General features: G+C 33.9%; 1 protein-coding gene across 1 annotated transcript; it reads left to right on the top strand.

Annotated features, from left to right (window-relative positions):
* Positions 1 to 4284: 4284 nt before the first annotated feature.
* Positions 4285 to 11953, top strand: LOC139860975 (serine/threonine-protein kinase RUNKEL). The gene is made up of 10 exons (XM_071849368.1): positions 4285 to 4332; positions 4417 to 4506; positions 5244 to 5296; positions 5509 to 5584; positions 6633 to 6694; positions 6785 to 6863; positions 6941 to 7000; positions 7439 to 8950; positions 9955 to 10824; positions 11419 to 11953. Exons 1-10 carry the CDS (start codon positions 4285 to 4287, stop codon positions 11782 to 11784), a joined length of 3216 nt encoding a protein of 1071 aa, XP_071705469.1. The 3' UTR covers positions 11785 to 11953.

Here is an 11953-nt window from a genome sequence, read left to right as displayed (position 1 = left end):
TATCTCTGATTTAAGGCTTTGATCAATAGGTTTTCCATATATGCTCTCTGATTTTGTGCTTCTATTATTAGGGTTGATACAAAGAACTGCAAGGTAACGTTAATTGCACTTATAAGTATTGAAATGGTAATACTACCATTTTATAGCATGAATCGTGAGAATTTGGGATGTGAGATGGAGGAAGAGAGTTACAATGTTAATGATAGAGGAATTAGGATTAAGGTGAATTTGAGAGACATTGCTAGAATCTGGAAAAGATTGAACAGAAGGTATGAGATTTTGTTGACAATGTGAATTGTCAAAGTTACATGTGTGGTCAAGTACAAAAGTTGATTGATAACTAAGTTTGTTCAAGTATGCAATCGAAATATGTCTTATATATGTATAAAACACTAGCATAGGTCTCTCTTATATTGTGAATTGTTAAGGATCATGAAGACACAGTGTAGTACTTGACCCATTAGCTTATGTTTGCGTGTGTCTGAAACTTATTTTTACGTTTAAGTTGAAAGAATCCAGAGCAATGGTTATCACTTATTCGATATACAGTTAAAATTTAGTAGAAGCATTAATTGCCCAATTTTTTGTTTATATTTTGTTACAATCCTACTTTTTAGATAAAGGCATTTATTTGTCACTTTCAATATGCTTTGATGAAAATATATTGACTGCGTGACATTTGAACCATCTATACATATAGATTTATCTTTTTGACCCGGTACCAGTTCGTAAGCCATTGTGTTGAGCTTACAATATCTATATTGAGTTCAAGAATGACCCATATACATCTATTTGAAAGTCAATACGAATCTTTTACTAATGGTTTATTAATTGTAAAGTATGTGATGTGATGATCGTGTTGAAGGGTTCTGTACCCACTGCCTTTGGAGGCACCAAACAGCTAGCAACATACGGTGAGATAGTGTCAATTGGTGGGCTTAATGCGGATGTATACAGAAAGCTTAGTGCTGCAGTTGCTGAAATTCTCGAGACCAAGCTATTAGTTCCAAAGTCACGTTTCTTCCTCAAATTTTATGATACCAAGGTAAGCTAATCACAACATCTTAATATTAAAAAAATTGTCAGTCTTTTCTCATTTAAGTTTTCTTGTGTATTTAGGCTTATCAAATTCAAGAAAATGCACAGTGTCTGCATGCTTTTAGATCATGTAATTCACCTTTCACTATTTACTAATTCAGAATCAAAGAAAGCAGTCACAAGCTTTTTATATGCTCCCTCTGTCAAATCAAAATAAATGCAAGGATTAATGGGACACTTAGTTAATAATTTTTTATGTTTAATAACTTGAGGTCAGAAATTGGGCGGGTTGGGTGCTGATCCCGTATTGAAACAGGTGATTTTAAGGTAAGGGTATAAATGGGTCAGATTGAGTTGACTCGCAAACAATTTCTTGTCATTTATTTATAGTTGTCTTAATAATGATTGTTGAATAAAGTCGTTATAGTAGTGGACTTTGGATTTGAAAAAGACAATTTAGGTGATTAGATTCCATAACATTAGAGTTCGCTAGATTTTCAAACTAATCTTGGCTACTCGTGGACAAATGCGTCAAAACTAGACTATATGGAGTATTATTTAGTATTGCCATGAGTGCTTGATTAGTCATAATGGTCAACAATTCTTACGACTCTTTGTGTTTTTCAATTTCTAAATGTAAGGTTTACTATGTTGTAACTTTGAACTTTTATTGGTGTAGTCGTTTTAAAAAGAGTTGCATAAAAATGTGAGTGCACCGTATGTCACATTTTGGTTCAAGTTACATGCTTTGTTAAGAAGCCAACCTTTTTAAAATCATATACAAAACGGGCAGAATGATTTTGTTTTGTATACCATATAGTATATAGTATTATTTGATCAAATATGATTGACACGATAAAGGTTAGTGGAATTTAATAATATATTGTGGTTTTTTAGTTTTGTTGTAGTGTGCAGGGGTTATTAACGTTGGTGGCGAAGTAGGCTATATGCTTAGTGAAGGTCCTTGGATGTTTGTTGGCTTACCAAATCATGTGAAGGTAATTGTTAAAGTTAACTCTAGAGTAAGTCGTTTTCTTGGTTTATGCCTTAATTTGATGTTTGAATTGTTTTACATCAACAGTATATTACTTTTGGGACAAGACAATATTCGCAACTTATTATTTTTGGAGTATTCATACACTTTAATAAAAAGAAATTGTGGCAAAGTAGGATATTGAAAGAATTTGTGGCAAAATAGGATATTGATAAAGTGTGTTAAAGGAGTTTAACGGATATGCGACTGATATTGAAAGAAAAACAAAAAGTAATGATTTATGGCAAAGTCGTCAGAGACATACTTAGCTACAAATTTATAGTCCAATATATGCAACTTGGTGTTACAAAATTTGTTTATTCAGTTGAACCTTACTTATATTTAGTTTGTATTATACTTCTTTTATATCTTATATTTTGTCCCACTACATTCTTTATTTCTTTGCCTTCATTTGTTAATTATACGGAATCTGTGGCAAAATTTTACATGAGCTAACACATAATTTATTATATCTGGAAATTTAATTGACGAAACCCGCGAATCCACGGGTCCTAAGCTAGTAATTGTATGGAACTAAGCACATCTTATGTTTTACACCACCACTTATATTAATAATATTGTTGTGGACAACTTGAATACTATCTAATTTTGAATCTGAATATGATGAATATCATGTTAATGTGAGTCAACATAAAAAAAATCTGTATTGAATATTCAAATCTTATTGAAACAAGTTCAAATTTTACTCATAATGGTTATTACATCGTGTATTATTGTTTGAAATATGTATCTTGCAGTGACGTTATTTTATTTATCGCTCAAGTTGTTCAATTACAATTTTCATAAAGTTTCACATGTAGTTGTTTTATTTCAACTCTATTCATTCTTTTATTATCATGGAGAAGATGAAATTGAAGTGTTTCTTCATTGTAATTGTATGATACGTCTAAGATAATCAGCCTCTATTCTGACATTTTTTAATGCTATTTTTAAGATCTGCCGTGCAACGCACATGCTCTTAAATCTGGTTTATGTATATGTAGTAATGATAGTTACGTGAGGTGAAGAAAAAATGTGCAGGCTGATGAACATTGGAACGGTTTATTTCTATGTACGAGTGTTTGCACCATTTATGCAACTTTCCTACTGATTATATATTAACGCACATTTCAATACAAAAAATATAAGTATACATATTTTAAATCATTAAATTATATTAAAAAGAATCATTTATGAAAGTTTCGTAATCTTATAACATACAATTTTTTTAAAGACAAATATTTTGAATCACTGGCGAAGAAATGACCCATTCACCCGATCTTTTTTCACGCACACACACTTTCGGGCAAGAACCCGAACTGCATTAGAGAGACCCGATCTTTATCCATCCAGAGGGGCAAGCGAAGCGGGCTGAAATCATGGAATACGAGTCGGTTAAACCTTCGAGAGGTCACTCCATACATCGGGTAAATAACATGGATTGTTTTAAGGGAGGCTCAACCGTATGATCCTCCATCCTCATCTAATGAGCATTCTGAACAACAAGAAAGTACCGGTGAAACAAGCCCTGCTACACCAACTTCTCCATCAACAAGATTACCTTTGGCGCAAGACGAGTCAAGTCCAGAGTCAACACCTGGAAGAGTCAAAGCGTTAGCAGAGATATACAAGACTTGCAACTTTACAACTATAGAACCTGAAAGCTATGAAGTTGCAGCCAAAGATGAAAAATGGGTGACTGTATTGGTGTACTACTCAATAAAATTTGTTTACACGAAATTTATAATTTATGAATATAAACATGTTTTCAAATCTCTTTTTATAACTCTATAAACATTGCTACATTTTTTTAGAACTTTTGAATATAAACCTTGATTTCAAGAAAATAATACATACAAGTAAAAAAGTGTATGTTGATCATTATTTTATTCAACGGCTTGAAATTTTAATTTCGATTTTCAATCTCACCTTCTGTCCCGCTCAAATTTTCACAAAACACACAGTAATACACACACACACACACACACTATCTCTATCTGTATCTATCTATATCTCTCTCCAATCAGTAACTCAATTTCTTTCGACAATCATCCCAATCACACATTTCTTTTACTTCTTTTGTTGTTTCAATCCACTTTACCCATTTATTCATCTCATCTGCACCACCAAATTTCACCTTACTTAAACCCTAGATTTGTTTTTTTTTTGTTTTTTTGTTTTTGTTTTTAATATATCGCAATAAAAGCAACATTATGAATCAGTATCACATCTACGAGGCAATCGGTCAAGGCAAATACTCGGTAATCATCTCTATTTCTCAATTTACTGTATCGATTTTGCATTTATTTAATTCAGCGTCTAAATTGATTATGTGTTGCTTACAGACTGTGTACAAAGGTAGGAAGAAGAAAAGCATCGAGTATTTTGCCATTAAAAGTGTTGATAAAGCTCACAAGAGCAAGGTTCTTCAAGAAGTAAGTTTTTTATGTATTTTTTATAATTTTATTTTTAGGTGTATTTTTGTGTATAAATGAAAGAACTATCTTAGGATTGCTGGCAAATTGTAAAAATAGTATGATTTATTTCATAACCGAGATCGGTGACGTTTGGGCCCAAATATTTTTTTTAATTGAATCTTTTATGAAATAATTTATTATTTATGTTCTTTACTTTCTTAATTGTATCAGTTATGTTGTTTTTCGTCAACTGGCTAATTAAGTTCAGTAACTTGAGACTAAATGTTAGTGTCTCATCCTTTTTTTTGCAACTTAAATTAAATAATTTGGTTATAGTTGGACAAATTTGGTGTACTGGTTTAGTGACATAAGTAGTGTATAAGTTTTTTGATACATTATTTAGAAGTATTGAAGTATATTAATGTTTTTATGTACCTGGACCTATGTATCAGACCCTAGAGATTCGTTGTAACACCCTACAGTTTTAGCATTTATAACTATGGCTATTATACCTCCAAATAAGTTTTTGTCATTCAGTACTATCTCTTCATAATAGTATATCATCTGCATAAGCTATTAACCATTTATTTGTGAAGTTGTTAATGTCCTTACTGTTCGTAAACTGCTATAGTTATTACAGAAATACAGAATTTAGTACATCAGTTTGTGTTACTATATCATATGCATAAACTTGAATTGCATTTGATATTCTGCTCTCGAATTATTTATCTTGGTTTTAATGAATTATAATGCAGGTCAGGATTCTACATTCGTTGGATCATTCTAATGTACTCAAATTCCATTCCTGGTAAGGAAGCCCGCTGGAAAACTGAAGTCTTTGGTTATTTTGTGTAACTATATCTTCTTAGTCTACAGACTACAGTGTTAGGGCCTGAGGGGTTGGGGATACATGGAACTATATACTGTGGTTATATTTCATTATCTTAGATAATTCATCCATCACAGAATTGAAATTGGAATTTGAATTTTATAACTAAAAGTCTCTCTCATTTGGAAAAGGTATGAAACTTCTGCTCATTTGTGGCTGGTATTAGAATACTGTGTTGGGGGTGACCTCCGGACGTTACTGGAGCAGGTATGCATCTTCCATTCTTAGAAATTTCTTTGGGATTTTATATTATGTTAGTTGTTCTTCCTACAGGTTGTAGCATATTTATGTATATCAAGATAATTGTAGTCTGAAATTATGTCTTCTTTCATCCTTACTACTTCATCTGCTGCTTTCTGTAGTTTGACTCACTTTGAACCTTTTTTCCCATCATGTTTTGTTGGTGTATGAATTAAGTCTAACTTTGATTCAGTGACTCAGAGTTATTTTCTATGTTCTGCAAAACTGCTCGATGTCGTTTTTTTTTTTTTTTTTTTTTTGTTTTTTGTTTTTTATCTTTCAAGTTCATATTTTACTAAGCATCTACATTGACCTTTTTTGGCTTTTTGTGCCTAAATTGATGGTGTGTTTTCCTCTTCTTTTATGACCCGATGTTGTAGATCTTTGATTAGGTTCATGAGCTAGGAGTGATTTAATTGACCTAGCTAGGTTCTATTTTATTAATTAAGTTATTGTAGGAATAAGAATGCTGCTTTCAGCAGAGATTTATGAAGTTTGTGGGTTATAAATGAAGTTCATCCTTTATTTTCTTGAATAAGTTAGTTGATTAGTCACGATAATACTGCTTTCAGCAGAGATCTATGAAGTTTAAGGGTTATGAATGAAGTTTATCTTTGTTTATATGTTTTGAAGTAATATACTCTGAAAAGATGAAGAACTTGACCATAGATGGACCCAAATGAACAGAAGATCATATATTTTACCCCTTTCTGCTTCTTTCAAGACGACTCATGGCGTAGACATATGATATACATACCACTTTCGTTTAAAGGGAGCTACTCTTGTGGATTAGGTTTATGTGATGAAAATATTCGCTTTGTGTCTGGAAAATTTTACATGAGAATGAAGTGAGTAAAATGATACCATTTATCAAACAACCCGACTATATTATAGTACGATGACTTTTGTACAAACAAACATGGAATGAGTATGCTTGTTTATGGACCAGAAGTTTTTTCTTCTTCTTTTTTTCTGTTAAGTACCCGTGACACAAACTATTTTGGCCGATTTACAGGACAGTAGACTTCCAGAAGAATCGGTACATGATCTTGCACAGGATCTTGTTAGAGGCTTGCGGTAAAAGACCTTTCTAGCCATGTGTATCTTTGAAATGTATATTTAGATGTTTTAGAATCTGACCCTGCTCTTAAATTGATCAAACATTAGGTATTTACACTCAAAGGGAATCATCTATTGTGACTTGAAACCATCAAACATCTTATTAGATGAAAATGGCCGGACCAAGGTATTTTTTTCTGTATTTATGATTATGTAGTTTGTTATTTTCTACTAATATCTTTCTTTTATCTATATGTTTTGCAGCTATGTGATTTCGGGTTATCCAGAAAATTGAGTGATATATCTAAAACACCTTCTTCCCTGGTAGGTTTACCAAACAATTGGCACTATATCCCTCTTTATTTATTTAATTTTTTTGCTTGGGTATAAATTAGAGGTGGAATAATGAGCAGGTTGGGTAACTAGTCAAACCCATCAACCTTTTGTTATGTGTCAAAATGGGCTGTGTTGGGTTAATAGAGCACTTCTGCTAAAAAAATGTGTCATATACTCATATATGATCACAAAAGTTACTTAAATTTAAATAAAATAATATAATATTCTGAAGTTAACTTTTTTACCGCTTAACCTCTTTCCATTTTAGCTAACTAATTGTATTAATTTACAGTTATGACTAGCTAGATAATAAACATGAACTGAATTAACTCGGTCTTTAGTAAAATGGTCCTACATTGCCATCCTTAGTATGAATAATGAAGATAATAAATTTGATGCTTATAATCTTTTCTTTATATTGTCTAGTTACCACACGCAAAACGTGGAACTCCATGCTATATGGCCCCCGAGTTATTTCATGATGGCGGAGTTCATTCTTACGCGTCCGATTTCTGGGCTCTCGGTTGTGTTCTTTATGAATGTTATGCTGGTAGACCCCCGTTTATAGGAAAGGAATTCACACAATTAGTAAAGTCAATTCTTACTGATCCAACTCCAATTCTTCCGGGCAATCCTAGCCGTTCATTTGCTAATCTGGTCAGTTCACTTCTAATAAAAGATCCAACTGAGAGGATCCAGTGGGTCGAAATATGTGATCATGCCTATTGGAACACAAAGCTCACTCCTTTGCCTTTACCCCCTCAACCAGCTTTCGATAACATGATTGAAACGTGTTATAAACCATGCCTTACAGAGAGAAACAGTAATAAAACCCCACCCAGACATCATGATAACTCAAAAGGCTCAGTGGGTCCCAATGAAAATTTGAATCAGAATACAAATACACCTAGTAGACCTGTATCTAGTGGTCGAAAAGTCCAATCTAAGGTTTCTAATACGAAGGGTGTGAATCTGCTACGTCTTTCTAAAATTGCAAAAACAAATCTACAAAGGGAGAACGAAAAGGACAACTATCGTAGGCCGTTGCCTAATGATTCTGAAGATGTTAAAATTGAAAACACCGATATGGAGCTCGATTTTGACGAGAACAATGAGGATGACACACAAGATGACCCGGAAATGGCTACCCCGACCCGACCCGTACATGATCCAGATAACGAATCGGTTGAATCACCAATGATTAGCACACCTGCAACAGATGAATCTAGAAGAACTGATTATGAATCCTCTTCAGATCATATTGAAGTCCCTGCTACTCCACCTAATGCTTCACCACAACCAAAGATTAAAAAAGTTCTAGAAGATTCAGAAGGTTCAGAAGGTGTGGTTAACCTGTCAACAGTCCTATGGCATGCATCTGACCTTTCGGTTCGACCCGTTATGCCAAGCAAAAAGTCAGACAAAGGGTCAGAAACTGTTCCTAATCTTCCATTTGATGCAGTTCCAGTTTCTGATTTTATGAAATTACCGAAGGAGCAATTAGATGTACTTGTGAAATGTATTTTAAGCATTTTGAATGGAAATACTTCAATTGGTGAGAAGCAGAATGTTATTAGGTATCTTGAGATGTTAAGTTGCAATGTAGATGCTGCTAATATTTTGACTAACGGGTCAATAATGCCGGTTTTGGTGAAAATGCTTCGCCAGTCGAAAGCGTCAGCTTTGCGGGTCCAACTTGCTTCACTTCTTGGTTTGCTGATACGACATTCTAGTTTTATTGATGATGATTTGTCAAATTCGGGAATATTGGGTTCTTTGAATGATGGGTTAGGTGACCGTCAAGAAAAAGTCAGAAGGTTTTGTATGGCTGCTTTGGGTGAGTTGTTGTTTTATATATCTACGCAAAACGACCAATCGAAAACAACGAATCCCCCAGAAAGCCCATCTAAGGAAAGCAGGACCACATCAGGATGGCAGGTATTATTTATCATCATTGCTAGGATCTTTTGTTTGCGAAAAGCTTATTTAATGCATACTAGCTTTTGTTCTTGTTTGAAGCATCTAAAGCATGTATGATACGTGAGAATTATGAATGGGTCATTTTTGTTATAATGGTAAAGTTCAAAATGTGGGTATGGGTTAAAAGAATGATAGTAACGATGCTTTTCAACCATGAGTTTGGGATTTAAGTCCTGGGATGGACAAATGTGTATATATTCGTGATATGTTGTGGGGGTGTGTGTGTGTGTACTTGGCTTTCCAAAAAAAAGAACAATACTATTTTTGAAAAACGTACTGAACTGATAATTAATTAACATCTTGCTCATTTGATAATATAAATTATTTATGATACTCAGAATGGACAAAAGTAATGTATGAAGGTTAACCCAAACACACACAGACCACTATTCAACCCACTCAAGGTTGCAAAATGGGCAGGTTAGATAGTGGAGTAAGTGGTTTGGGTTAAAAAGGTTTTCCTATTGGTGCGTGTAAGGTTGTGGTTGGTTGACATGAAACAAGTGTCCAAAGAATCATAAACATTTATTGTGTCAACTGTATATGAGTAAATGAATGAGGGTAGGACAAGTATATTTTACTCAGATGTATGTGACCTAACCGGTTTATCCCATGACCGTTTTTAACCCTTTCCTTTGGCCACCTCAAGGTGTGCTAGTGATGTTTGGACCTTATTGTGATGGTTAGTGTGTGTCAAATTTTATAAAAATATATATAAATTCATCAGAAGTTCAGTTTTTTAGGAGGCTATATACTTACGGGTGTTTTTTGACCCATTTATACCCATTTTCTTTTAAATATTTCTGTGTCTTTCTAATTTTTCCATTCAACATAAAACATAACCCCTATCGTATATTGACACCTATGTAGGTTCTCATTATGAAGTTGAATCCATGTATTTATCCCTTATCCTTTTCCAAAATAACTTTTCATAATTATATATCTTTTGATTGTTTGTGCAGGTTCCAACTACATTGATTTCAGTGGTGACATCACTTTTACGAAAGGGTGAAGATGACATAACTCAACTGTACGCATTAAGAACCATAGAAAACGTATCAAGTCAAGGAGGCTATTGGGCCACTCGTTTTACCAGCCAAGATGTAATCAACAATCTCTGTTACATTTTTCGAGCTCCTGGTAAACAAGAAACCGTTCGACTAACAGCCGGGTCATGTTTAGTCCGGTTAGTCCGTTTTAACCCACCAACAATCCAACAGGTAATGGAAAAGCTTACATTTAAAGAAACGGCCACCACAATTTCAAAAGGAAGCCCACGTGAACAACAAATATGCTTAAACTTACTAAATATGGCAATGCTCGGTAGCCATCTGTTCACCAACATTGGGCGCCATTTACTTCCACTTGATGACAAGAATCTGGTCCCGAATCTTATTTCTCTCATTGAACAAGGGGGTGAAGTTTTGAGAGGGAAAACACTCGTTTTTGTTACTTTACTGTGCAAGAATCGAAAACGATGGCTTGCACACTTTTTCTTAAATGCCAAGTTGTTGACAAGTGTAGATAGAGTAATGAAAGAGAAGGGTGTTTATCTACAACATTGTTTAGAAGCGTTTTTTAACGGTGTGGTTTCTATTGTACCCGGGTTGTTAGAAATGATTGTTGTTGATATTCAGCAATTGATTGGTGGAAAAAGGCATACGCCAGGTGGTGGTATAACAGGCAGAGGTGGTTCGAAGACCAACAACCTTCAACTTTTTCCTGTTGTTCTTAATCTGCTTGGAAGTTCATCCTTTAAACGCAAGCTGGTGGACTCTGAGTTGCTTCAGCAACTCAAGATGCTAATCAAATTGGTTGAATCACCATTTCAGGTAAATATGTTACCTTTTTGTTGGTTTGTTATTCTCGTTGCTGTTTTTTAGAGTGATCAAGCTTTTTGATCCGTTGTACTTGGTCTTTTTTATTTCAAAAGAAGCATCAAGACATTCCATTTTAGATCGAGCTGGTAACGTGGGTGTGGGTTTTTTGGGTTGTGTTGACCCAAAACACTTGATGTGCAGAAATCTTTAACTTTATACATATTGCCTTTTGTTGATTTGTTATTCTCATTGCTGTTTTTTAGAGTGATCAAGTTTTTGAACAGTTATACTTGCCTTTTTTTATTTCAAAATAATCATCAGGACCTTCCACTTTAGATCGAGTTGGTAACATGGGTGGGTCTGGTTTGGGTTGTGTTGACCCAAAGCACTTTATATCCAGAAATATTAATTTAATCTTAAACTTTATACATGGAGGAAAAATCCAATCTTTATGTTAATTATTCAGGAGTGATAAGTTTTTGAACCATATATCTCCATTTTTAATTTGAAATTTTGTGTTTTTAGAAACTGTAATGTTAGCATTTCTTGTTTCTTCAAGAACTATATATGTATGCAAATAATTCAAAATTTATGATTGAATTTCAGGGACGAGATGATTTTCTGTTAACACTTCTACGTGTTATTGAGGCCATCACTGAAGAGCCATCTGTAATTGAGGAAAACCACAAAACTTTTGTCAATGAAATACTTCCAAGTCTTTCGGTTATTTGCAGAGGAAGTAAAGATGGAGACGTGAGATTTTTATGCTTGAAGATATGGTTTGAGGTGGTCGTTAATATGTTAAATGAACAACCCGGAGATGAGGCAAGATGGGAGGACTTGAAACTGATATGCGGTAATCATTTCGTTCCTTTGTTTCCGACACTAATGAAGGATGAAGATCCCACTCCTATATACGCACAAAAACTACATCAAATGTTGATTGAGTACAACGTTATCGTACAACATTAGGTCTTGTTTTTTTGGATGTGATCCAAACTGTATTCATGGTTTGTATTTTTATGCACTCATTGGCTCTCAACAGAGACACACTATCACTATGCTTATGTTTGTTTATTTGAATGGTACATGTAGCTGTTTTTGAGCAAATTCTATTGCTCATCAATGTTATTATCATATC

The sequence above is a fragment of the Rutidosis leptorrhynchoides genome, chromosome 1 (genome assembly GCF_046630445.1).
Source record: "Rutidosis leptorrhynchoides isolate AG116_Rl617_1_P2 chromosome 1, CSIRO_AGI_Rlap_v1, whole genome shotgun sequence".
Classification (NCBI taxonomy): Eukaryota; Viridiplantae; Streptophyta; class Magnoliopsida; order Asterales; family Asteraceae; genus Rutidosis; species Rutidosis leptorrhynchoides.
Note: the sequence above shows the minus strand (reverse complement) of the source record. Positions and strands in the feature narration are given on the sequence as shown.

Excerpts from the sequence above, each read along its gene's own strand:
- LOC139860975 (XM_071849368.1), top strand. The coding sequence starts at position 4,285 with ATGAATCAGTATCACATCTACGAGGCAATCGGTCAAGGCAAATACTCG. Across the intron at positions 4,333-4,416 it reads TCGGTCAAGGCAAATACTCG|ACTGTGTACAAAGGTAGGAA; the intron begins GTAATCATCTCT and ends TGTTGCTTACAG. Across the intron at positions 4,507-5,243 it reads AGAGCAAGGTTCTTCAAGAA|GTCAGGATTCTACATTCGTT; the intron begins GTAAGTTTTTTA and ends ATTATAATGCAG.